The 27,363-nt window shown below is 50.4% G+C and overlaps 2 protein-coding genes across 11 annotated transcripts in view; one reads left to right on the forward strand and one right to left on the reverse strand.

Annotated features, from left to right (window-relative positions):
- The window catches only part of CRYZL1 (crystallin zeta like 1), a 38,653-nt gene extending 23,893 nt beyond the window's left edge, over positions 1-14,760 (reverse strand). For 2 of the 6 annotated variants that reach the window (XM_055129038.1, XM_055129039.1), the window contains exons 1-3: positions 14,222-14,358; positions 4,093-4,169; positions 1,130-1,201 (exon numbers count right to left, since the gene is read on the reverse strand). In XM_055129038.1, the coding sequence (XP_054985013.1) occupies positions 1,130-1,195 (66 nt within the window). In that variant the 5' untranslated portion in view covers positions 1,196-1,201; positions 4,093-4,169; positions 14,222-14,358. Of the gene's footprint in view, positions 1-1,129; positions 1,202-4,092; positions 4,170-14,221; positions 14,362-14,639 lie in introns of those variants that run through there. The other 4 variants (XM_055129035.1, XM_055129036.1, XM_055129037.1 and 1 more) reach the window with 4 other exon arrangements.
- A 329-nt stretch (positions 14,761-15,089) lies between these two features.
- Positions 15,090-27,363, forward strand: part of ITSN1 (intersectin 1) — a 214,279-nt gene continuing 202,005 nt past the window's right edge. For 3 of the 5 annotated variants that reach the window (XM_055125811.1, XM_055125810.1, XM_055125813.1), the window contains exon 1: positions 15,090-15,277. The gene's annotated coding sequence lies outside the window, so the exon portion shown is untranslated. Of the gene's footprint in view, positions 15,278-26,299; positions 26,388-27,363 lie in introns of all 5 variants that reach the window. The other 2 variants (XM_055125812.1, XM_055125814.1) reach the window with 2 other exon arrangements.

Here is a 27,363-nt window from a genome sequence, read left to right on the forward strand (position 1 = left end):
AGAATCAGTTGGGTTAATTTTTCTCTCTGGAGGCTGCGGGGGGTGTTTCTTGGCTCTGTGCTCCGGAGTGACTTCTGGAGGTACTTGGGTGACCCTACGTAGGGCTGGGGCTCAGCCAGGGTTGGCGGGATTAACCATAAACTCTTCCCCGCCCAGATTGGGCCGAGTTTGCCGCATATAAGACTACTATGGTTGCTTCCTGAATGTCTTCTGCAAGATAACAGGAGGAGCTGAAAGCAATAAAGACAAGGGGCTGGAGTGACAGTACTCGCCCTGCACATGCTGACCCAGGTTTCCTCTGGATACAATCTCCCAAACCACTCCAGGAGAAATCCCAGAGCATAGAAACAGGAGCACCTGTCTCTGAGCACCAAATCCTGAGCACCGCTGGATGGGACCCAAAAACTAAAAAAAAAAAAAAGTAGGCAGGGGTGGCAGAGAGATAGTACAGCGGATAGGGCATCTGCCTTGCACAAAACAGACCCAGGCTCAAGCCCTGGCACCACACTTGTCCCAGAGCCCACCAGGAGCGAGGAACACAGAGCCAGGGGTCAGCCCTACGCACCGCTGGGTGTGGCCCCCTAACCAAACCAAAGCAGTGATAGCAAAACCCTCTTGGGACACCAACCACCACTTCCCCAGGAGAGTAAAGATTAAAATGTAAAGAGTTTCACTTCAGAAAGAAAGAGGGGAGAGGGAGAAGAGATGACAAACAACGGGGGGCCAGGTCAGGGGACTAAGGTACAGAGGTGGCCTTAAGGAATGACAGAGACAAACATCCACAAATAACCACTGAGTGAACAGCACTGAAACCAAGAGACACAAACAACCGAACTCGCAGGAAGGCGCCCCCCAGGAGGGCAGGCTGGGTGGGGGGAGGGGGCACGGGAGGGAACAGGGGAGCACTGGCAGAGGGAAGCTGACAGCGGTTGGTGGGATGGGTGCTGTAACCTATTGTATGTCTAAAACTCAATATGTGCATCACGACGCTTTAATAGCATTTAAAGAAAAGTTTCACTTCAATAATGTTGCTGTACTCAAAGGATCTCATAACCCATCATTCAAAAATCGGTTTATTGAATATGGAAGATGGACAACTACTGTTTAATGATGAGACGGTATTTCTTACCCTTTCTTGAAATACAAATGTGATTTCTTCATTTGCGGAACTCTGTTGAAAATACAATCCTTTCATTGTCACCTAAAACGAAAACAGACATGAAATGAGCCAGTAAAATGCTTTCTCTAGGGCAGAGAGCTAGTATAGAGGGTAGGAAGCTTGCCTTATGCCCGGCCACCCTGGCTCAGTCCCTGGCATTCCACCTGTCTCCCCAAGCACTGTTAGGAGTAATTCCTTTTTTGAAAGAAAAGAATTGGACACCTGAGCACCGCCAGGAGTGATTCCTGAGTGCAGAGCCAGGAGAAGGCCCTAATCATCGCCTGGTGTGACTCAAGAAAAACAACAACAGCAGAAACAAAACAACACAACAACAAAATCAGTGCCTAGATGAGAAGCGTAGAGCTTGCTGCACTTTGTCAAGCAGAGATGGGCCACGTGACATATTCCGGAAGCTGCCCAGCGGCCTCAGGACACACGAGGCTCGGTAGAACAGCCCAGAGGAGTGTTGTCGGCTTTTGACTCCGTGCCAGGGAATTCGGAAATCCCTTCCCGCCTGGCTTCCTTTCCCAGCAACACGTTTGTGAGTTCCGCCCACGAGGTCCCTCTTCTCATGATCTCGAATTCCCTTGTATGAATGCAGGGCTAGATGGCCATTCCTCTCCACACAAACGCCTGACTGTTCCCAGTTCGGGCTTTTACAAACTCTCTGGTTAAGAACATTCTTGTGCGGGCAGAGCAATAGCACAGCGGGGAGGGCGCTTGCCTTGCACATGGCCGGCCTGGGTTCGATCCCCAGCATCTCATAGAGTCCCCGCTCCACCACACCAAGCACCTTGAGGTGTGATCTCCGAGAGTGGCATCAGGCGTAAGTCCTGAGCTCCGCTGGGGGTGGCCCCAAAACAAAGGAAAGGGCACATTCCCATGCATACATGTTGGTAGGAGTACCCAGGCATTTATTTAATGGATAAGGAAACTGGGCCTTTGATGCTATGGAACATGGGATCTCACAGCGCCAGCGAGGTCAGAGCTGGGCCAAGCACACGGCACCAACCCTGAAGGCAGTCCTTCTCACCGTGCCATTTAGCGGGCTTCTACTGAGCTGCTGATACCAGATACATCACTAGAAATGAGAATCCTTTGACGCAGGACACATCATTCGGGGTTTGTTTTTGTTTTTGCAGGATGCAGTGTATGCATATGTCAGTGTGGGGAACTGGCCCAGAAATGATGAACAGGGGCTGGAGCGATAGCACAGCAGGGAGGGCGTTTGCCTTGCACGCGGCCAACCCAGGTTCGATTCCCAGCATCCCATATGGTCCCCTGAGCACCGCCAGGAGTAATTCCTGAGTGCATGAGCCAGGAGAAACCCCTGTGCAATGCCGGGTATGACCCAAAAAGCAGAAAAAAAAAGATGAATGTTTCTGAGGCTGACATCAGTGCATTCAACCACATGTGCTTCCTTCTGAGTGGGGACCTAGTGTGGCTGTGACGGGCCCCATACACCGAACGCGGCACTGAGCAAAACTTAGTGGAATCACATAAAGTGTTTTTTTCCTATAGTTTGGGATGTTGGCCGCTTTCTAGAATGCGGTAAGTGAATGTGAGTAGCTTACAGCAATCAATACACACTCAAGAGATACTGCAAGCAAATGAGTAACATGTGTCAGCACCCAAGATAATGGGCTGGGACAATAGTACAGGGGGTAGGGCGTCACAGCCAATCTGAGTTCGATCCCCTGGCAGCCAATATGGTCCCTGAGCATCCCCAGGAGTAATCCCTGAGTGCAGAGTCAGGAGCAAGCCCTGAGCATCACCAGGTGAGGCCCCCAAATAAGTAAATAAATACAGAATGCATTAGTGCTGTTGGATGCAGTTGGTTGTTTTTTTGTTGCTGCTGGTTTGGGGGATATACTGGGCAGCGCTCAGAACTTACTCCTGGCTTTGTGCTCGGGGGTCACTCCTGGTGGGGACTGGGGACCACACAGGATCCACGGGTGAGCCCCGTGCAGGGCAAACACCTTGCCCTTGGATTATCTCTCCAGTGTGACCAGCATGAGATAGCGCTGACTCATGCTGGTCACCCAGGGTCTGTTTGCTCAGTAAGGAGGGACCATCTATGCTGATAAGCAGCAACGAGCTTTCCCTGTGACCTTCAAGCTGACCTCTTCCAAACAGCACTCTGGCCCCTGGCCCCAGGCTAGCTTCGCCCCCTTCCCCCCAGCACCCCTGTTCTTCCATCCGATCTAGTGGGGCTGAACTTCACCTCATGCGTTCACCCCTCTCTCAGGCTCCCAGACGTTTGCGGATTCTTTAACACGCTGCTGAATTTTGACTCTGGATTCTGTAAAGTGAATCAAGCTCAAATCCAAACCCCTGCTCTGGAGCCAGGCCCAGAGACACTCATACAGCCCACGTGCTCCTGTTGCTTATCTGGCCTGACCCACAGGCCTCAGCTGAGTCATGTACACACCAGAGGGCTTTCCCAGAGACGGCTTGGGACAAACACCAGAGTGCTAAATAAATCTCTGTCCATACTCACTGGGGCTCAGGGAGCCGCCTTCTGGAGAAGAGGAACAATCTCATCACATATCAACACCCTGGTGTCAAAGCACTTCCCACTTCCTAAGGGGGGAAGGAGGGAGAGACAGAAAGAGGGGGCAAGAGAGAGAGGAAGGGATGGGAGAGGGAGAGAGAGAGAGGGAGAAAAGAGAGAGAGAGAGAGAGAGAGAGAGAGAGAGAGAGAGAGAGAGAGAGAGAAAGGGCCTGACAGAGGCAGAGGCAGGTAGGGGTGGGGAAACTGGGGACATCGGTGGTGGGAAATGTACACTGGTGAAGGGATGGTTATTATATGACTGAAACCCAATTATGAACAGCTTTATAACTGAGATTCTCGCTGATTTTCAATTAAAAAAAGAAAAAACCCAAACCCATAAAACAAAGTTTTACAGTCCCACTGGTCTGCTGGGACTCACCGGCTTCTCTGCTGCTGCCGCTGCAAACAGGCGTGTCTTCTGGATCAGCAGTCACATGCGCCCCGATTTCAAAGACCCTGCAAGACAGAGGCTTGTGAGGGATCGGGGCGTCGCCCAAAGCACATCCACTGCCGTGCCAGTATTTTTAGTTGGAGGGTTCTAAATAGTTCCTCCAAACAGGTGACAGTCGGCCTGACTGGTAGAAAACGGGGGAACAGAGAGACATGGGGAACAAAAATAACCTCAAATTAAGAGATGAAGAAAGCTGGGAGGAGAGATAGTGCAGTGGGCTGGGCGCCTGCCTTGCTTGGGTTTGACCTCTGGAACCCCAGATGGTCCCCGAGTCCCCCCAAGAGGGATCCCCGAGTGCAGAGCCAGGGATAAGCCTTTTGCACAGTAAGGTGTGATTCAAATACAAAACACCCCCTGCCTTTCACGGGTAAGGAAGGGCCAGAGAGGAGATTCGAGACCCTGAACACATGCTTGCCTGCAGGAGGCCCGGGTTGGATGCCTAGTAACGCACGGTCTCCGGAGCACTGCGGGGAGGGGCCCTTAAACACTGCTAGGCTGCCAGGTGTGCACCCCCACCCTCCCCCCAGAACAAACAAAAATAAACCAAATGAGGAAAGGGAAGCAGAAGTGCTGGTTTTTACAAAAGTGGGCAGAAGAGAATGGGAGAAATATTACGTTTGGAAACCTACAAAATGAATACTTCTTTTCTTTGTTGGTTTTTGGACCACGCCCGGTGGTGGTCAGGGCTTAGTCCTGGTGATGCTGAGGGGGAGGGGGGGACCCTGTGTGATGCCGGGGATCGAGCCCAGGGTGGCAGCATACAAGGCATGCGCCCTCCCCAAGGTACGATCGATCGATCTGGCCCTGGATGCTGAGTTTTTAGCACTAAGGAAAGGGCGGAATGGACGCTGTCCAAGGCCCACTGGGCGGCGTGGGCACAGGCCACTGCCAGGCTCAACGGAACACTCAGTCCACTACTTAATGAGGTTTTTATTGAGTGTATGTATATTTGCACAGGGGAAATAAAGTATTTGAACAATCTATTAATGCAAATTGAAATACGTGGTTTAATCCCACAAATTGAGGATTATGTTCATTACCAATTTTTATAATGATCACACGTTAAATCTGCTTGAAAAAAAAAAGCCGGCGAAACAAAAACAAAGACAGGGGGGCTGGAGCAATAGCACAGCGGGTAGGGCGTTTGCCTTGCACGCGGCCGACCTGGGTTCGATTCCCAGCATCCCATATGGTCCCCTGAGCACCTCCAGGAGTAATTTCTGAGTGCAGAGACAGGAGTAACCCTTGTGCATCGCCAGGTGTGACCCAAAAAGCAAAAAAAAAAAAAAAAAATCAAAGACAGTAATTTCAAGAGCAGAAAGGGGACTTCGCAGACATGAGCCACTGGACTATCAATTCCACTTGCAGAAAAGCAGTTGCACACTGCAACACCGAGTGCAGCCCCCCAGCACCCCAAATATATTGCACTTCCAGGAAACAGTTAATAGGAGTATTGACCTTTGGGGGGACTTCAATGGGAAGCAGAGCAAGTGGCACCAGCTCGGTTGTAACAGCAACACGAACCCCGCCGGCTCCTCTCCTGCTGCACTTAATCCCCCAGGGAGCTCATCTATTAATAATTGTAAAGAAAACCTCGATAGATCATTCCTGGTCTACACTTTCAGACCGAAGGGGACCTGGGTCTCAGCCTGGGCCAACCGCAAATTCAACTGGCGGAAAACGACTCGTCTTCTCCCGAAACCTGGCACTGTGGACGTTAGGGGACAGACTCGTCAAGGAAATCAGAGTCCCGCGTAGCTCCTTCCTCCGTACCGAGGGAGGAGCCAGGAAGCTCCCTTTCCCTGTCTCACATCTGGCTCACCAGCTCGTTTTTGGGTTTGGATTAGCCTATCATCTGTGCTAAAGCCACAGCGCCTCAGACCTGGGAGATGGAGCTACACTTCCTCTGAGAGCAAAGAATGACTTCATGTTTGGGGAGGGGCTGGAGAGAGTATAACAGAGAGGGCGTTTGCCTTGCATGTGGCTGATCGGGGTTCGATCCCTGGCATCCCAAGCACTGCCAAGAGTGACCCCCAGGTCAGAGCCAGGAGTAACCCCTGAGCATTGCTGGGTGTGACTCCAAAAGTCAAAAAACAGGCACAGCAGGTAAGGCACTTGCCTCGCATGCGGCCAACGGGGGCTTGGTTCTCTGCATTCCATATGGCAGGAATGACTCCCTGAGCACAAAGCCAGGAGCACAACTGAGCACAAATAATACACAAGGGGCCGGAGAGACAGTACACAAGTAGGGAGCTTGTCTTGCACACGGCCAACATGGATTTGATCCCTGGCACCCCATGCCATATGGTCCCCGAGCACCACCAAGGGGACTTTCTGAGCACAGAGCCAGGAGTAACCCCTGAGCATTGCCAAGTGTGGCCCCCCAAACCCAAACCCCCAAAAAAGACAGAAATAAAATGAAATTGGGGGAGGGAGGGAAGATCCAGTGGTGCCAGGGCCCTCCCGGCTGGGGATCAACCCTGGAGCTCGGCATGCTGAGAATGTGCCGGCCCTTTCATCCACCTGCCAGCTCCTTCACTACAGTTTTGTGAAGAGGTGACTTTATATAAAATATTAACAATGTTCTTTTTTAAATCAGTGAGACTTTTCACACATACCCACATATCAGATATAGAAAGTATGTCAAACCACATACCCAAGTATTTGCTTAAAAAAAAAAATATATATATACATACATATACATGTATATCACTGTCACTGTGTCACTGTCATCCCGTTGCTCTCAATTTGCTCGAGCGGGCACCAGTAACATCTCCATTGTGAGACTTGTTACTGTTTTTAGCATATCGAATATGCCACAGGTAGCTTGCCAGGCTCTGCCATGCAATATATATATGTATAGTCTCTCTCTCTCTCTCTCTCTCTCTCTCTCTCTATATATATATATATATATATATATATAGTCACGGGGCTGGAGCAGATAGTACAGCAGGTATGGGTGTTTGCCAGGCATGTGACTGCCCCGAATTAGACCCCTGGCATCCCTGCATGGTGCCCTGAGCCTGCCAGGGGTGATCTCTGAGTAGGAGTCAGGTGTTAAGCCCTGAGCACTGCCAGGTGTGGCCCTCCCAAACCAAACCAAACGGACAAAAAAATGTGTTGTCAGGCAGAGTGAGGGGAACTGCTCAGAGGGCCGGGAGACACGCTCTGCAGGCAGGAGCCCTGGGCTCAGTCCACGGCACTGCAGCGTCCCCTGAGCACTGAGCCAGGAGTAGCCCTGGAGTAGTACTGTTGGGGAGAATCAAAAAACCAAAAGCCACAAGGTACAAAAATAAAAATGCCCCCCCCCACCAAAAAAAAAAAAAGACCTCAAAATGATTAAAAGAAAAAGCAATCAAAAAAGCTGGTCAGATGGGGACTGGAGCGATAGCACAGCGGGTAGGGCGTTTGCCTTGCACACGGCCAACCCGGGTTCAATTCCCAGCATCCCATATGGTCCCCTGAGCACCGCCAGGAGTAATTCCTGAGTGCAGAGCCAGGAGTAACCCCTGTGCATCGCAGGGTATGACCTCAAACAAACAAACAAACAAACAAAGAAAAGCTAGTCAGAAACAGGGCTGTAGCTCAGAGGCAGAGAGCTTGCCTTGCATGCCCGAGGCCCCGGGTTTGATCCCTGACACCACGATCAGAGTGAGGCGCCAAGGCTTGATTCAAAGATCACCCTTTGCAGAACACGAGCCACACTGTCCTTACTGGGCAGGTCATCTGCTCTGCTTCTTCAAGGAGGCGGAAGCGGCAAGGCCGTGCCAGCAGGCGAGCATCTGAACCCTTACGCAGCCAACAGTATCTAGAAACCTGCGCTCTTGGGGCTGGAGGGACAGCACAGTGGGCAGGGCATTTGCCTTGTATGTGGCCACCCCGGGTTCGATCCCCGGCATCCCATATGGTCCCCTGAGCCTGCCAGGAGTGAGCCCTGAGCCCCGCTGGGTATGACCCCCAAACAAACAAACAAACAAACAAACAAACAGCACCAAAAGAGAAATCTGCAGGCTCTAAGGTCGCTGTGATTTGCAGTCTGGCCACCAAGCCCACAGTCCCCAGAAGGGGACAGGAGAGGGTGGACAGCACCGCTAAGGACTCTGGGAATGTTTTACTTGTATGTGAGTTAACAGCGAGGGACACACATTTAGTCGCCTAGTCCTTAGAGAGATTTTAAGAGGGGCCTGGACACACCACGGCTTCCTAAAAGGCAATTCAAGCGTCTGTTGGGGAGGTGGGCTGGGGGCTGAGATAATCACATTAAAGCTGCTTTGTTCAATGGGGGGGAGGGCACACCTGGAAGTACTCAGGGTTACACCTGGCTCTGTGCTCAGGGATCACTCATGGGGAGCTCGGGGAACTATTGCAGTGCCAGGGATCGAACCCAGGTGTGCTGTGTGCAAGGCAAGAGCCCTCCCCGCTGTACTATCGCCCAGGCCCCTACAGCCTCTTTTAATGTGAACAATGCAGATTTCGTCCCTGGACTTAGTTGCTAAAGTACAGAAATCCAAAACCACGCGGCCTCTTATCTCTTCACAACAGGTCTGACTAGTGGGGTACTCCTAACAATGATAGTGAGTTTTGTGTTGAAATATTGAATGTAACCATAGTAAATAGAAAGTAAAGTGAAATTTATCAGTTACATGGTGGGGGGGGAGTGCGGTGGGGGCGGGATGGGAGGTGTGCTGTTTTTTTTTTTTTTTGGTGGTGGGATATGGGCACTGGTGAAGGGATGGTTTTTTCAGCATTGTATAACTGAGACTTAAGCCTGAAAGCATTGTAATTTTCCACATGGTGATTCAATAAAATAAAATTCTTAAAAAAAAAAACAACAACAATGCAGATTTCTCCCCACATCCAGCCAAGCCTAGACCCTCATCTAGACCTCAGGCAGAAGCACAAAACAAAAAAGGCATTTTCTGAGAAATGTCAAATAGCTGCCCATCTGTGCCACAAGGAATCTCCAGTACATGTTTACCTACAACTTCCCATGATGGACTCTTGAATTAAAAAAAAAAAATTGTGTGTCAGTGCAAAAAACATATATTACAAAAATGCCTGTTGGGGGCCGGAGCGACAGCACAGCGGGTAGGGCGTTTGCCTTGCACACAGCCGACTTGGGTTCAATTCCCAACATCCCATATGGTCCCCTGAGCACTGCCAGGGGTAATTCCTGAGTGCAGTGCCAGGAGTGACCCTTGTGCATTGACGGGTATGGCCCCCAAAAGCAAAAAAAAAAAAAAAAAAAGAAAACCTTTCGTAGAGGCAGACTGGTGGAAGCAGACAGTGGTGACGGAGCTGGTGTTGGAACACTGTACACCAGAAACTCAATCATGAAGAACTTTGTAATTCCATGGTGATCAAAGAAAAAAAAATGCATGCAGGCCTGAGTGATGTACACTGGGTAGGGTGCTTGCCTAGCACATGGTTGACCCTGAGTTCAATCCCTGGCATCCCATGTGGTGCCCTGAGCATCATCAGGAGTAATTTCTGAGTAGCCCCTGGGCATCGCTAGCTGTGGCCCCCAAACTAAAACAAACAAAACCCAGGAAGTGTGTGTGTTTGTTTGTGTGTGTGCATGTGATGCCAGGATAGAGCTCAAACCCAGAGCTTGGAACTGTCAAACATGCAGCTTACTACTGAGGCATCTCCCTCCCTCTTTGAAAGTTCCTTGAAGAATTTTCCGACTCCAAGAGAGCTGAACCTTTACTAGCCACTGACTTACACAGTACCCGTGACTAGGGTCTCTGCTGGGAGGCCCATTGAGCAAGGAGTTGCGGGAGGCGGGCTGGGTATTGTTTCATTCTGCCAGTCTCCTGCTGGCATAGCTCCTCAAGGGCGGGAACAAGGAAACTGAACTCTCACCACAGTGAATTCGCAACCTCTCGCCCCAACTCTAGCCCTGGGGCACACAGTCAATCAAGGTGGTGAGTATCAAGTGTCCTCCCAAATGCTAGCAGCTTAACCTGGGGCAAAGCCCATTGTCAGGAGGCAGTAAAGCAAGTGAGGGTCCTTCCAGAATCCTGACTGGCTTTCTCTCTCCTCCAGGAGTTTTAACCTAGGGGAGAGCAATTAACAGCTCCTCCTCCAGAATTCAGACCACCCTCCCCTCCAGTACATTTTTTTTTATGGCCATTCCAGGCAGTGCTCAGGCCATATAAGCCTGCCGGGCCTGGCCCGGTGCAAGGGCAAGCACTCTCCCTGCGGTACTATTGCTCTGGCAATGCATTTAACCGAGCTACTCTACCAACTAGCATTTTTCACAATTTGTACATGCTTGTCATTTCAATTTTCCAGTTCCCTATGGGGTGTTGAGAAGTGATCTCTTGCTGCAGACATAAAACACAATGGTAATGCAGGTGAAATATTTAATAAATGAGTTAACTGTCAGTAAATGAACGCGCCAGAGAACTCCAAAGATGTCACTGATTATAAAATATAAAAAGTAGAAAAAAATTATTTTGCAGAATGCATACTTTGGCACATCTGCACAGGTGTATGTGTTTTGGCCTTGGCTTGGATCTGGAAAAATCGTATATTTGTCTTTGAAATAGTTTATGCCTAGTAGTCTAAAACTTGGGCTGGAGTGATAGCACAGTGGTTGGGCGTTCGCCTTTCACATAGCCAACCTGTGTCCGATTCCTTCGCCCCTCTCGGAGAGCCCAGCAAGCTACTGAGAGTATTGAGCCCGCACAGCAGAGCCTGGCAAGCTACCCGTGTGTATTGGATATGCCAAAAACAGTAACAGTACATCTCTCAATGAGAGACGTTACTGGTGCCCGCTCGAACAAATCAATGAGCAACAGGATGGCAGTGACAGTGACAGTCTATAACTTGCTCCCAAGAGTAAGAAGACATTCTTTCTTTGTTTCTGGGCCACATCTGGTGGTGCTCAGGGGTTACTCCTGGCTCTGTACTTAATAATCACTCCTGGGGCTGGAGTGGTAGTATAGGGGGTAGGGCGTTTGCCTTGCACTCGGCTGACCCGGGTTCGATTCCCAGCATCCCATATGGTCCCCTGAGAACCGCCAGGGGTAATTCCTGAGTGCAGAGCCAGGAGTAACCCCTATGCATCGCGGGGTGTGACCCAAAAAGAAAAAAAAAAAAGAATCACTCCTGGTGGCATAGGGGGACCATAACGGATGCTGGGGATTGAACCTCGGTCGGCTGTGTGCAAAGCAACTGCTTATCAACTGTACAATTGTTCCAGCCTAAGACATTCATTTTTAATCAACTAATCCCATAAAAATGTTTTGTCACAAACCCCAAATACTGTGTGATTCCCTGGTATGAACTTTAAGAATTTCTACACTTGGGCCAGAGTGATAGCATAGCTGGGAGGGCGTTTACCTTGCATGCGGCTGACCCAGGCTCAATCCCCAGCATCCCATATGGTCCCTTGCACACCGCCAGGAGTAACACCTGAGTGCAGCAGAGCCTGGAATAACCCCTGAGCATCACTGGGAGTGACACCCCCCAACCCTCCCAAAAACAGAATTTCTACACTTTCCGGGCCCCTCTCAGGAGGGGCCACAAATGAACAGGGTGATGTTCTTAATGTCTCTGAGACAGACCCAGCAGCTGAAGTACCTCAAGGTTCTGAATCCCCTTCTCAACCATAAGAGCTAGAACTTTGATCTGAATGCACAGCACGGAGAGGTTAAAAACCCAAAGATTTCACTGCAACTGAAGGCAAATCGACCATGTATGGAGAACCCTTTCTTCCAATCCTGCAGTAAGCTGGAATGGAGGCATTGCGGAAGTGAAAGTTTAGATTAAATAAAAGAGTAATTATTATTCTCAATTGCAGTTGTTGACTCATCGTATTCAGAAGATACAGTTCACACTACTATTGCTTGAATCCTTGACTCCTGCAGGGACTCATTCTCCTATATGGACTCCTACACTGACTCTGGGCCACTTCACTATAACCTCATGATCCAAATCTATAAATTAGGGATAATAATTGTTCCTTAAAAGGGTAGCTATAAGGATTACATGTAAGAATCATACTTCATGGGCCTGAAGAGATACTATAGCAGTAAGCCACTTGCTTTGCATGTGGTAGATCTGGGTTCCATCTCTGGTACCTAATGAGCCCCGCCAGGTGTGATACTTGAGCATAGAACCAGGAGCAAGTTCTGAGCAGTGGCCGCAAATCCAAACCAAAAGAACTGTACTTTATATATGCAAAGCACTCAGCAGAGTACCTGGCACAAAATAAGTGATCTAAATGTTGGCTTTTTTCACCATTGCTGTATGTTGAGCAGAAAAATTTCTAACATGGTTTCAAGGTCCCTCCTGCAGAGCAGTCAAGGGTCCCATAAGATGCCTTTTAACACCTTTTCATCTCTGCAGTGGGATACTGAGTCCTTTGAATCTGCAATGTGCAGAAGCAATGCTGTCTGGTTAACCGAAGGACGCCGAAAGTCTAACACCACCACTGGAAGATTTAACATGGGGGGGGGAAGGTCCAAAGCGCAAACCCTAATATATAAATATGTATAGAAATAATAATACCACCGCCGAGATGTGATCCCGGGGGCCGCACACATGTGCGGCCTCTCCGCAGCTGCACAAGCGTGAATCCAGACCCAGCAAAACTCTTTCGGCGTGGGCAACTCCTCGCAGAATGTCTCCAGCCTGAGAACTAAGCCTCGGCCCCGTGCCCGCCCAGGAGGGGAAAGGTATTTCTCTCTCTCGCCTCTTTCTCTCCGGGGATGAAGGGCGCGGTGGCCGCCATATTAAGACGACCACAGATTGGGTTTTCAAGCCTGCAATTATCTAATATCTGTAAGAAATCTCCCTGGACTTCTTGTTAAAGTACAGAAATTTGTCTTCACAGTAGGTCTGAATCTAGTGGGGTACTCCTAACAACAATAGTGAGGTTTGTGTTGAAATATTGAATGTAACCAAAGTAAACAGAATGTAAAATGAAACTTATCAGCTACAAGGTAGGGGGTGGGGGGGCGGGATGGGAGGTGTACTGGGTGGGTTTTTTTTTTTTTTTTTTTTGTGGTGGTATATGGGCACTGGTGAAGGGATGGTTGATTCAGCATTGTATAACTGAGACCTAAGCCCGAAAGCATTGTAATCTTCCACACGGTGATTTAATAAAATTAAAAAAAAAAAAGAAATAATAATAATAGTCCAGGTATGCTGGATCAAATAAAACACATCATTGATTTAATGTGGTTTCCCTCTTTTTTTTTTTTAAATATAGCTATGGGGGAAAGAAATATAATTCACACAGCTTTGCATTCAACATGTACTGGGCACAGCTAATGAACCCAATTGCTCAGTGCAGCAGAAGCTGCCGGGGGCTCGAAGAGATGCAGGAGCCAGAGCCATAGCACCGCTTTTGCCTTCCACGTGGCCAATCCGGGTTGGAACCATCCCATATGGTCCCCCTGAGCACCGCCAGGGGGTAGTGTCTGATCACAGAGCCAGGAGAAGCCCCGGAGCGTCAGGTGTGTGGCCCAACAAAAAAATGGAAAGGCAGATTCTCAGGCTGGAAATCCACCCGCCTCTTACAGGTGGATTTTAGTGGTGGCTCAGTGCATGCAGCGACTAGTCAGCTTCAAGCACTGGGGGAATGTGGCCTTAAGATCACATAACTTGCCAACGCCGCGCCCCCCCGCCCCCCCCCCCCCCGTTTAGACAATGGCATACCAAAAGAAAAGGGGGGAGAGAGGGGAAAATACAAAAAGAAACTCAAATGATAAGAATTAAAAAGAAGACGCAAATCTAAGCCGGGAGATTTGGAGGAAGGGAATTTCCAAACGTTTTGCCTCCAAAACGTGAGGGAGATGCACAGCCAGATAAAAAAAGAAAAACCAGACCCAAAGCCTGAAGAACCCAGGAAACCGTCAGTCCCATCAGGTCCTCCCCGCCCCTTCGCTGGCCTCGGCCAAGCTAGGCCCCGGCCCAGGGGGTCTCGGTTCGACTGCGACACGAACCACCCTCCGCCCGGGGCCGGGCGCTTCTGTGAGGCGTCTCTCGATCTTTCGCCCACGGCTCGGTTTCGAAAGACACGCAACGCGTTTTCGGGGCTCACCTGCCTGCCAGCTGCCCCAACGGCCTGCGCCTCCGCCGCCGCCGCCGCCACCTTCGAGTCCTTCTGCAGAGAGCCCGCCCTCTCTGGCTCAGAAGCGGCTCCCATTGGTTGGGCCGCTCGTCACTCTCAGGCCCTCTCGAGGCTGCGGAGGACGCCATAGCAACCGAGCCAAAACTACATTTCCCGGCATGCTCCGCTCAGAGGCACTGCGCGGCTCCGTATCGGGGGCTACCAATCAATGGACATAGTTGTATTTGCGGGGAAGGGTACAGCTTTATGCAAATTTCAGTTAAAGACCACACTCTTCCTTATTCCAAGCGTATCCCCCACCACCTGCATTGGGTTGTGGCCCTGCCACATTACTGTCTCCATTCAAACCTTCCTTAACTTGGTTTCATGCATTCTTATTAGTGCCTACCAAGTCATCGAACAGAGGAATCGATCCAGCAGCATAAAATCTCCATGAGCCAGCCCAGAAACCTCGCCGACCAAAAACTGCGGGTTGCACCCTCTAGGGGGCGTGCGAAGAAGAATGAAGGAGAAGAAGAAAAAGAAAAAAGTCCTCCTCCCGCCTCCTTGCCGCTCGCTGATTGATAGGATCTGCTGTCATTCCATCCTCTTCCATTCGTTTTAATCAGCCCGACCCCCCGCCGCCTCCTTCTATGGGCGGGGCTTACAGTAGGCGGGGCGATAGGGGGCCGAACGATTGGCGGGCGTAGTGTCCCCGCCCTCCGGTGGGCGGACCCGGAGGGGTGGGCGGGGCGCAGGAGGCGGCGGCTGGAGATGAGGAGATAGGCGGGAGCGAGGGAACGAGGGAGGGAGCGCTGGAGGAATAAGGGGAGCGGAGCCGAGGGGAGGGAGCGCAGCTTGGTTGCTCCGTAGTACGGCGGCCCGTAAGGGAGCACCCCGAGCGGGCTCCGGGACGCGCGCGGGGAGGCGGGCGGGCTAGCGGGAGGGGATGGTGTGCGGGGCTGCGGCTCCTGCGTCCCTCCCCGCGCCGTGCGAGCTGCACTGATTTGTCCCCGGGGCGGCAGCGCGGACCCGCCTGGAGATGAGGTGAGGAGCTGAGGGGGGCCGGACGGCGGCGGCGGCCTGGTCCCCCGGGGGGTCGCTGCGATGGCCGCCCGGGGCGCGCGTCCCTCGGGCCGCCCTTCACCCTTGGCCGCGCGCCGGCCCTGCGCCCCACCATCCTCCCCTCACCGTCCCCCCGAGGGCGGCGGCGGCGGCGGCGGCGGGCGGGCGCCGGGAGGGCCGGGGCGGCGCGGCGGGCCGTGGGGGTGGGGACCGCGGGACGGGCTGCGGGTGGAAGGGGCGTCGGACCCGGGCGGCCCGGGGCTGGGCTGGGGGGTCCCCTCCTTCTCCAGGGGGCATCCCGAGGGGCGCGCTCGCTCCTTCCCGGGCTGACCTCGTTGCCCTCGGCCGACCGAGCGCGGCGGGTGAGCCAAGCCTCGCCTCCCCGCCAGCCTCCGGGCTCGGGAGCTGCATCGCACCCCGGGCCTGGAGTCCCAGGCTCATCCTTCTCCCCCACCTCCCAACCCTCCCTTTTTTTTTTTTTTTTTTGTTTTTTGAAAAACCTCTCGGGTGCCTGCAGAAATCCCTTCCAGTGAAGGGCAAGCAGTGCCGCGGGGTTGCAGGTCGCCGCCGAGCGGGGCTGACTCTGATGGTATTCGGGGGCCGCGCGCTCCGGCGGCTGCTCCGCCGCGCCGTCCCCTTTACGCACCGGCCCCGGCTGCGCGGCGTGGACCGCGGGCGCGGGGTGGCCGCGAACCCGGCCACTGCAGCCCGGATTCCCCGGGAAAAGGAAGCCCCGGGGGCACGGGCTGCACCTTCCTCGACTTCGGCTTGCCCGGGGCTCAGAAAACAACTTCGTCGATTGCATTTCCTCTGGGCATCTTTTGTTGCGATTCCCTGATTCCCCGAGAAGGCTGGGCTGGCTGGGGCTCTTGGAGGAAGAAATTCGCCGGGCGGTTTCGCTCTTTGGTTGGAGCTGGCTGGAGGCAATAGAGAGAGTTTTTTTTCTTTTTCTTTTTTCTTTTTATATATATTTTTTAATTTTTGGATAGCCACTCGAATAGAAAAGTTTCCCTTTTCGAAGTTTGCCATCGCCAGTTGCTGATTTTGAAGGCAAGAGCCAGCCTGACATTTCACAGGTCTTGCAAGGGTCCCCGGGAGATGCGTTTCTTTCTTTGTGCTGATGCCTTTGGCATCCTGCTCTCGCTGTTTGTGGGGTCAAAACCAGTACCAGCCTTAGAAGCAGGCGCGGTAAAAAACAAGTACGGACAATAAAAACAAATACCACACAGACAGAGGCATCTGGAAAATCCCGGTTCTTGTCAAGGGGGTGGCAGTTTTCCTAATCCCTTTGAACACGAGCTCTGAGATCTCCTGGATTATGTGGACAGGAGCTGAGGGCAGGAAGTGGACCAGAACCTGCAGCCTGCTGGTTTGTGTACACTCTCTAGTTTCTAACACACAAACAGGAGGAGTAGATCCGTTTATTTTTAGATGGCTGAGGGTGTATAGGCTAAAATATCCCTCCCAGTTAAGATTTCTCTCTCTGGAAAATAGGCTTAAAAAAAAAGTTTATTCAAGATAATTGTTTCCCCAAGGATATTTGTTTATAAAAACATATATTTTCTATACATTTTTATTTTTAACATCCAGGAGAATGTTTTTCTATAGATTTGTAAAGAAGCCAGGAACTTTGAAGTCCATCTAAATTGATAAATGAGGGACTCTGTAATGTTAGGGGTGGTGTTAAAACTATTTAAAGCTCTTTTAAGCAGCTCCTATAAGAAATAGTTCTGATAACAGCCTTTTTTCCTTTTAGAATGTATCAGTTGAAATTGCTGAGGCACACAGTACCTTCACAAAACTCTTAATATTATTCTGCCTGAGCGAGGGAGGAAATGAACACATTTTTGATGTACTTTGGAACCCGGTGGATTGTTCAGATACTAAGCATTGTGAAATAGGGCATAAAATGAGTGGTAGCAAGTGAGTTCCCTGAAATGTTTGTCCTTTTTAGCTTTTTTTTCCCCCTTCAGTTTCCTTTTTTGCTCCAGTATTGGTAGTGGAACCCTGTCAGAGTTCATCTGTCCACCACATGCCTGGATTTGGAAAATGCAAATCCTCAGGCAGAGATTAAGGAGGTGGTGCTGATAAATTTCTTGACTCTCACTCTCCATCTTAATCTGCTTCGATGGTGAATAATAGTTACTTGGAGGGTTGAGTTTATTTTACTCAGTTCAAATTCCACTGCTGTAAGGATTTCTCACTTCTGAATGGTCGTTTCCTGTCTGAATGGCTTCACTTACAGATGAGGTTTTCCAAGTCAAAGCACCTCTTAGTAACAGCTGAGATTTTTGTTTCTATTTTTATTATTTTTTTGAGTGTTAGGCCACACTCAGTGATGCTTAGGGGCTAATGCTGGCTCTGTGCTCAGGAGGGACATATATGGTGCCTGGGATTGAACCTGGGTCGACCGTATGCAAGGCAAGTTTCTTTGCACCCTGTGCTCTTTCTCTAGCCCTGAGTTCTGTTTTTAAAGTGCAGGTTTTTGGGCAGGGGCTGGAGAGGTGACTCAGGGCTGGAGTGCATGCTTAGCATGCTGGAGGTCCGAGTTTGATCCGTGCCTGACCATGGTCCCCCAAGAACAGACAGGCATGATCCCCTGCTCCCCTGCCCTTAGCACTGACCTGGGAGTAGGCTCTGAGCAGTGCTGGGTGTGGCCCCCAAACCGGGAAAAGGGATAAGGGAAAATGCAAGTCTTGGTCACCTCACCTGACCGTGGAGTGGGGTGAAATCAGTATTTCAACAAGTTGCCCAGGAATTTCTCCTGCACAGTCAAGTTGGGAAACCGCTGGCATGGTGCTTCCTTCTCCCCAGACATCTCAGATCAGCATTTCAAGGGACAGTAAGCTTTATGATGGAGACTGCTAATAAAAAAGAAAGAATCCTAACTATTACATAGGCAATTCACCTGTAATAATATGTTCCTGTGGGTCCCAAGAATGAGGCTCCTTGTTCTGAGATACCTAGAATAATGCCTGAAGGAACTTGATGATTTTTTGTGTGTTTGTTTTCTTTGTGAGAAAAAGAGAAAACAAACAAACAAACAAACAAAATTTCATCAAGTTTCTCCAGGCGTTATTCTAGGTATCTCAGAACAAGGTATCTCCTCTCAGGGAGCCGGGCAAGCTACCGAGAGTATCCCGCCTGCACGGCAGAGCCTGGCAAGCTACCTGTGGTGTATTCGATATGCCAAAAACAGTAACAAGTCTCACAATGGAGACTTACTGGTGCCCGCTTGAGCAAATCGATGAACAACGGGATGACAGTGACAGTTTTCTTTGTGGGCCACACCCCATTGTGCTTAGGGCTTTCTTCTTGCTTTGTGCTCAGGGATCATTCTGGCAGGTGCTGGAGATCAAACCTGGGTCAGCCACTTGCAAGACTAGTGCCTTTACTGCTGTATGGCTTCTGCTGCCCAGTATATATTTGTGTCTTTGGTTTGGGGCCACATCCAGTGGCGGTCAGGGCTTACTCCTGGCTCTGCACTCAGGGATCCTTCCTAGTATGGCTCAGGAGACTCTGATGGGGTGCTCAGGATCAGCCAGCCCCATGCAGAGCAAGCTCCCTGCCTGCTGTGCTGTTGCTGACTCCTCAATAACATGTGAAATGATGAATTAATCAGAGGCCCCATTTTCAAGCAGACTTTCTTGATCTTCCCACTGATTTTATGAATCGGGAGCCACTAGGGCTATAGTCCCGTCCTTACTGTGGGTTTGGTTGGCTCTGGAAGGAGAGCGCTTTCCCGAGCCTGTAGAATGCTCAGCTGATGAGCTGGAAAGAAGGCGGCCAGGGAGATGTTTACCTAGAGACTCTGAATGTAAATTAAGCCTCAGGATAGGAGCAAATTACTGTTATCACTGGCTCAGAATAACATTTTATAAACAAACGATGACAAACCCAACATAATGTCATGAAATTGGTTTCCCCAAATACAGAAAATTGGCCTGTTTTCTGTCTTCATACTAATAACATAGGACCTCATTTCCTACCCTCCTGGTCCAGTTCAGGGCGCTACCAATAGCCGCTTCTCTTATGTATTTGAGGGGGCTGGATGGTTAACTGCAGGCCCTATGGCATGGGGGTTGACCTGTGATTTGCCTTGTTATCTGCCTCTACTAACATGTAACAAACAAGCCTGGGAGGGTGTATTGGGCCTCAGTTGCCAGTGCTCTGAGCTTACTCCTGGCTTTGTGCTCAGAGATCACTCCTGGCGGTGCTTGGGGGACCAATGTGGTACCATAATGAGCAGGGGTCAGCTGTGTGCCTTAAACGTTTTTCGGGGGGGGGGGTGGGCACACCCAGCTATAATCAGGGCTTACTCCTGACTGAGCTCAGGAATTACTCCTGACTGAGCTTAGGAATTACTCCTGGTGATGCTTGGGGCGGGAGTGGGGGGGACCAAATCGGATGCTGGAGATTGAACCTGGGTCCACCACGTGCAGAGCAAGCGCCCTACTGGCTTTACTATCTCTCCAGCCCCACTTTTAAAAATTAAAATTTTCTTTTTCTTTTTAAAAATTTGGTTAGCTGTTAGCTGTATGCCTGAACCCCTGTACTGTCTTTCTGGTCTTAACCAACCTTAAGGTCAGCAAGAGCCTTGACTGCTGTACTTTCTCTCCAGCCTTAGCTGTCTCGGTTTTCAGCTGTCTCCCAAAGTGTTGTGTGAGGCAGGGCCCGGTGCTTCAAGGCTGCCACATCTGGGAGAGATGTGATGAGAGCGTCATCTCCACGTGAAAGTGAAAATGGCAAGATCCTACCAGTTGGCACTTATTTATGTATTCTTTATATAATCTTTGGTGGTTGACGTGAAAGCGTCCTCTCCTGCTTACAGGAGGGTTTTGCTTTCGCACCCCTGGCCAGCCTCCCGACCCATTTCTGCCCACGATGGTTGTGTTCATTCTTGCATCTTGTCGGTAGGCCCTTTTGCTGGCTTCCAAGTGGGGGCAGCCATTTGCCAGAAATGGGTATGACAGATCATCTGGCTTCTAGTGGCCCCCCTGAACCAAACCAGTAAGGAGACTCTTAAGATCAAAGCGGAGACAAAATGGCAATTGGGGCCCTCCAAGCCTGTGTCTGTGGCACTCATTCTCACCCAGGCGAACTTTCTGAGCAGTTTTATTGTTCCGAGCAGGGCAAGGTGTTATGATACAAAGCCTGGTGTAAGCAAACACCCTCGTGTCTCTAGCAAAGGTTTCAATCTCCGCCTGCAGGCCAGTGTCACCTTACAAGTATAAAAATGCTGAAAGTCACTGACCGCCAGTAGAAGCCAGTTCATCCTGGGTCCAGCATTTCTGAAAATCAGACTCTTTTCTGCTGGAAAAGTAAGACTATAGACTTTTTTGGGGGGTTGGGGGGCGGGTAGATCTTGGGCCACACCTAGGATGCTTAGGGACTATCCCTGCTTCTGTGCTGAGGGATCTCTCCTGGTGGTACTCGGGGATTGAACCGGGACTGTCGCAGGCAAGGCACTTGTGCCTTAACTCCGTTATTATCTCTCTGGCCCCTGTAATTGATTTCAGAGATCTTTCATTTGCTTGGAATTTGAAACTCAGCTGCTCCATCTGTCAGAAGGAGGCTGTTACATGTTGGTCACTGACATAAAGTCTGTTTGGACTGATTGGGGCAGAAAATTGGAAAAATTGGCTAGAAAATGAGTGTTGCTGGCATATCACATGTATCAGACTTTAATGCATTAAAGTGAGAGCCCCTCTTGTGATAATGAATATCAAGCAAAACCATTAAATGGTAATGAAAGTGTTACAGTGTTTTATCATTTTCAGCTGAGATAAGGTATATGTATGTTATATATAGTCATTATAATCAATTACTTGATGAGGTTGGAGGAAGTAAGGAGGAAGAGATGGGGAGAGAAGATGAAGGGGTCCATGTTCATTTGTCCCAGAACCTGAGCAGTGCTGGGGGTCCGGGGACATTCCATAGTAATTTGTAGGTGTGTGGAATAGCCCCGTGTCTGAGGACCCCCCCCCCCCCATTTCCAGGAGGCCCAAGTGATGCCAGTGGGGTGATTAGGGAGAGGCAGGTGAGGGGGGTAAAGGAGGGAGAGGTTGCTTCTGGTGTTACTCTATGGCAGTGGAAGTAGGAAGCGCCCGCAGATGTTATGCAGATCCATGATTTGTTTTTGTTGAAGAAACAAATCTTCAAGCCTGTGGGAGAGCTCTGGAGAGCCTGTGGGGGGTGGCTGGAGTTTGGGGGGTCATACCCAGCAGGGCAGGTTTACTCCTGCCTCTGTACTCAGGTTCACTCCCGGCAATGGGGATCAAAGGGGGGTGCCGGAGAGTGAACGTGGGTCAGCTTTGTGCAAGGCAAGTGTGCTACCCTCTATACTAGCGCTCCAGCCCCAGAAAGGTTGACTTGACCGCACCCAGTTACCTGTGAAGCTTGATGCTTTCTCCTGAGGATAATACTCTCGCTCACTGAAGTCTCTCAAGGGGGGAGGGAGATGAATGGTGGTTTATTTGAAGGAGAGAGTATGGGCCACACTTATTGGTGCTCATGGCTCACTCCTGGCTCTGTGGCCAGGGGTCACTCCTGGTGGTGCTCAGGGGACCCTGGATGGTGTCAGGGATCCAAGAAGAGTTGGCCACACTTAAAGCACATGACTTAACCCCTGTAAACTCTTTCGATGGTCTTTGAGGAAAAGAGAATCCTGTCAAACTACTACTGTATCGTCAAATTAAAGGTTCAAGAATTAGGACTTTTTTGAATTCAGGTTATGAGGTTATGAATCTGGGTTTCTGAGATTTTTCTGTTTACGTTTCTTGGTGAAAGAAACTATGAAAACGAATTCTTCAGATACCTGTTTCATGAGTTGTCTACAGATCCAGTTCCTTTCTAGGAAGGTCTGATTTGTTGCCTGTCCTGGCTGAATTTTCATTAGTCTCAAAGGGAGAGACTAAAAGGCAATAATTGTAACTTTAAAGTTACTTCCTCGATTCTGTTAGTTTTAAATCACAGTATCTGTTATCTTTCGTTGTTTTGATCTCTTTAGATAAAGTGATATCACAGTCTTGATTGAGTCATTTAAAATAATTTTGGCCAGAGTGGCAGTACAGCCACCCTGGTTCAATCCCCAGCACCAGATATGGTCTCACGGATCTCTGCTGAGTACAGAGTCAGAAATAGCTCCTGAGCACAGCTGTGTGTGGCTCCAAATCAAAAGCAATAGCAAAAACCCCAGCAATTTTTTTCAGTTACAAAAGCAACGTGCACGAGGGCTGGAGAGATAGTACAGCGGGAAGGACACTTGCCTTGCACATGGCTAACCCAGCAAATCGATCCTCGGCATCCCAGACGATCCCCTGAGCCCACCAGGAGTGATTCCTGAACGTGCAGTCAGGAATAACCCCTGAGCATCACCTGCTTTAGCCCCCAAACAAAACATAAAAAACAACATGTGTGTAGCACTGTACTGCACTGTCATCCTGTTGTTGATCGATTTGCTCGAGCGGGCACCAGTAACGTCTCCATTGTGAGATTTGTTGTTACTGTTTTTGGCTTATCGAATACGGGTAGCTTGTCAGGCTCTGCCGTGTGGGCGGGATACTCTCTGTAACTTGCTGGGCTCTCCGAGAGGGACGGAGGAATCAACCCGGGTCGGCCGAGTGCAGGGCAGACGCCCTACCGCTGTGCTGTTGCTTCAGTCCAAAAATGTGTATTTAAAAAAAATTGGAAGTACAGATTAGGTCCGAATGGAATGGGCTCCAGTCTCCCTCTCTAGAGAAGTATTCCAACCTCAGAGGTCAGGTGTGGAAGCCGCCCCATACGTGAGCGGCGGCAGCAGCCAAGCTCCTTGGGACCCGAAGATGCTTCCCGGGACGCAGGGATGGGGTAGTTCGGGACTGTCAGGCCAGACTCGTGTGGCTGCAAGGAGGCATCCCAAGTGGACTGCGAAGGCACGTGTCGGTGCTTTCACACCTGCTGGCCCCTCTGCAGTGGCTGGGGAAGGTCCACTCTGGATTGAACAGGAAAACTCCAGCCCTTGACGTGGCCCTCCCCCCCCAGTGAAGACCACACCAGGGTTCAGACAGGACAGACCTGACAGCTATAGCCAGGCTTGCACTTAGCACCTCGGGTCCATGTGAAATCAAAGTGTTTTTTTTTTTCACCTGTGTTTTTACTCATTATATGGGATCAAATTCAGCATAGTCGCCAACTTCCTGTTCTCTCACCGGCCTTCAGGAAAATCAGCTCAAAAAAAGCATGGTAGGGGCTGGAGAAATAGTACAGTAGGTGGGGCGTTTGCTTTGCACAAGGCTGACCCGGGTTTGATCCCCAGCACCCAAGCACTGCCAGGAGTAATTTCTAAGTGCAAAAAGTCAGGAGTAACCTCTGACCATTACCAGTTGTGCACCCTCTTCCTCCCCACACACACACATACAAGAAAGCTTTGTAGCTGGTTTCATTTTAAAATTTATTTTTGATATGGAGGGGTGTGTGTGTGTGTGTGTGTGTGTGTGTGTGTGTGTGTGTGTGTGTGTGTTTGTGTTTGTGGGGCACATTTAGTGGCCTTGGAGGACCAAATGCCAGAACCTAACCCAGGCCCCTTGCAGACAGAGCACATTCCGCCCTCTGAGCCTTCTCTCTGGCCCTGGTTTTATTTTATTTTATTTTATTTTTTTGCTTTTTGGGTCACACCTGGCTCTGCACAGGGGTTACTCCTGGCTCTGCACTCAGGAATTATCCCTGGCGGTGCTCAGGGGACCATATGGGATGCTGGGAATCGAACCCGGGTTGGCTGTGTGCAAGGCAAACGCCCTACCCGCTGTGCTATCACTCCAGCCTCTGGTTTTATTTGTTTTAACTTGAATGTTTCCGTGGATTTGATCCTCTGTTCCATGCTCGTTGGCCTCAGACACATTTACATGGTAGCCTGGCACCTGACTTGAACGTTTGGTTCTGGTAATGTTTTGGTCATTTCTCTCTGTAGGGCTTCTCTGCCTTTGAAGCGTCATGTCAGTGTGGATGCCACTTTGCCCTTGGGTGATTGGCAGCAGTGGCCGGCCTAGTGCCTGAGCCGGGGGCGGCAGTGTGTAGGACTCCTGGGGAAATCCATTTCAAGCCCCTGGTGCCAGGCTGGAGAGCAAGTGACTGAGCATGTGCAAGGTGCGTGGGAGGCCCGGGCTGGGTTCCGCAGAGCCACAGGCCTTGGGGGGTAGCTGGGGGAATATTCTCCCCGGGCCCTCCTTCCCCCCTCCCTCAACCCAGAGAAGCACTCTAGCCCGGCCAGGTGTGGCCACAACGTTCTAAACATCTTTTGTCTCATGTGAGGGACAGTTGAGTAAGCTGACTGGACTTGGTGCTCGCGTGCCACAAGGAGTCCAGATGAAGTTGGGGAGGCAACTTCATCTCAGCCTCAGAGTCCTTATTTACTTTGTCCTCTTGGGCTTTTCCTGTAGAGAATTATTTAAAAAAGTCAATTTTCTGAATTTGTCATTTATCTGGCTCAGGGATCAATGCCGGGGGGGGGGGGGGGGGGAAGTGGGGTGTGGGTGTGGGTGTGTGTGGGTGTGGTGCCAGGGATCAAACCAGGCCCAGCTGCACACAGGCCAACCCCTATATGATCTCTTTGTCTTCAACTTGCAGTTTTCTTTATTGATGTCACCTCTCGGACAGTGCAATTTTATTTATTTATTTAGGTTTGGGGGCCACACCTGGCAGCACTTAGGGCTCAGTCCTGGCTCTGCGCTCAGGACTCACACCAGGCGGGCTCAGAGGACTCCCTGGGGTGTTGGGGATGGAACTTGGGTTGACCACAAGGGCCACACATGGCCCCGCAGTGGAGATTTTGGTGCCTCTGATTTTCTCAGCTCTGCTTAATTCTATATCCTTCACAGACTCCTCGGTTTGAGTTTTAGTCACCTCTTTCCTCTTGTCCTGTTCTTAATTTTGGTGATAAGTCCAAAGCAGCAGGGACTGTTATGGAGCTTTGGGGGTATCTCGCTGAATCTGTTTCATCTGGGGTTCCGGAACTCAAACCCAGGACGTTGGATATGTGAAGCAGACCCTAGACACCACCCCTGCCCCCCTTCCTCCCTGGTTCCAAGTCCCCCACCCCCCACCCCCAGTATCCTGTGACATGTTTCTCCCCCACAGAAGACTCTGAGCATTGAAGTGGATTTGATGCATCCCTTTCCTGGAAATGTGATACTGAGCCGGAGAGAGCGATTTGCCCATCTAGTCACTTAAGAGCCCCGAGGCAGGCACTTGGGGGTTGGAGGCAGTTTTTGTTCTGCCTTTGGGGGCAAAGAAAGCTGGTTATGGGTGGAGAAAATAGGCAAAAATCTAGAGAAGAGGGGCTGGAGTGATAGCATAGTGGGTAGGGCGTTTGCCTTGCACGCGGCCGACCCGGGTTCAAATCCCAGCATCCCATATGATCCCCTGAGCACCGCCAAGAGTAATTCCTGAGTGCAGAGCCAGGAGTAACCCCTGTGCATCGCCAGGTGTGACCCAAAAACCAAAAAAAAAAAAAAAAAAAAAATCTAGAGAAGAGCAGAGAATAGTGCTTGAAAGTCATACTTTACTATTATTCTTGGTTTGGGGGCCACACCTGACGGCACTCAGGAGCTACTCCAGGCTCAGTGCTTGCGGGTTGCTCCCAGCAGTGCTCAAGAGGACTGCACCCTGCTGAGGACCAACCTGGGGCCTCCATGCACTTGAGCACATGAAGCTGTCTCCAGGGCCCCTCGATTCTTTTAACAACAGGACCTTGCCTCTGGGTCTTAGTCTAGGATTGTTGTCGGGGCAGTTGGGCACTTGTTTTTCCCATGTAAATAGGTGAGAGCCCTAAAATAAGGGTAACAAGAAACAGTGAAAGTGCATGCAGCGACCCTGGCCCAGGGGACGCTGAGCGATTGGAAAGGTCAGTGTGCAGACGTGGGCATTGCCCGGTGCCTCTCCTGCACTGCTAGCGTGAACAGGAAGGAAGAGAGAGTTTGCTTTGACTTCCAAACATCCAAGAGTTGAAATGGTGTTATTTCCCGTCAGGCGTGTTTCATCCACATGCCAGAAATGATCCTAGAGATAGCCATGACGCTGTAGAATACTTGAGACACTTGGGTGCATCTGTATAAGGGTAAGTTCTATTGGTCTGTTAATTTTCTTTCCTCTTCCTCCTAACACACTAGTTATTGTTTGTTTGTTTTTGTTTTCGGGCCATGCCTGGTGGCGCTCGGGTTATTCCTGGCTCTGAGCTCAGGGATCATTCCTGGATTGCTCAAGGGGACCACATGGGGTGCCAAGGATCCAACCCAGGCTTGACTGTGTGTAAGGCAAACACCCTACTCGTTGTACTATCACTTTAGCGATAGTGTATGTGTGTATGTGTGTATATAAACACACACACATGCACACACTTTTTTTGGTGGGGTGAGCACACTCAGTGGTGCTCAGGGATTACTCCCGGCTCTGCACTCAGGACTCATTCCTGGCAGGCTGCGGGACCATATGGGTGCTGGAAATCGAACGTGGGTCAGCCCTGTGCAAGGCAAGCACCCTACCAGCTGTCACTATCACTCTGGCCCCTGATACACTAGATTAAAACATTTTTCGTCTTTGCGCCACAACTCGGCAATGCTTAGGGGTTATTCCTGGCTCTGCTCAGGAGTGCTCAGGACACCATATGTGGTTCTGGGACTTAAACCAGAGTCAGCCTCTTGCAAGCCAAGTACCTGGCATCCAGTATTATCTCTCTGCTTCCTAGATTCTTAACTTAGACATCAAAATATCAGGAAACTGAGTAGCAGTTTAATTTCTCTGTGGCAAAGGTTATCCTTAGTTTAGTTCCAATCTCATCAGGAGCCCTCAGCTTACTTTTTGAGGTTTTGACCACACCCACACCCAACAGTGCTCAGGGCTTACTCCTGACGCTGCTTGGTCGTTTCTGGCAGTGCTTGGGGGATCCGATGTGGCATTGGAGATCAAACCACTCTTGGCTGTGTGCAAGGCAGGTGCCTTTCTTATCCCTTGCTCTCCCTTTCTGGTCCAAGAACTCTCAGCTTAAAAAAATGAAACAAAGAAGAAAAGGAAACCTTTGTGCTAAGTTGTCTTTC

The sequence above is a fragment of the Sorex araneus genome, chromosome 2 (genome assembly GCF_027595985.1).
Source record: "Sorex araneus isolate mSorAra2 chromosome 2, mSorAra2.pri, whole genome shotgun sequence".
Lineage (NCBI taxonomy): Eukaryota > Metazoa > Chordata > Mammalia > Eulipotyphla > Soricidae > Sorex > Sorex araneus.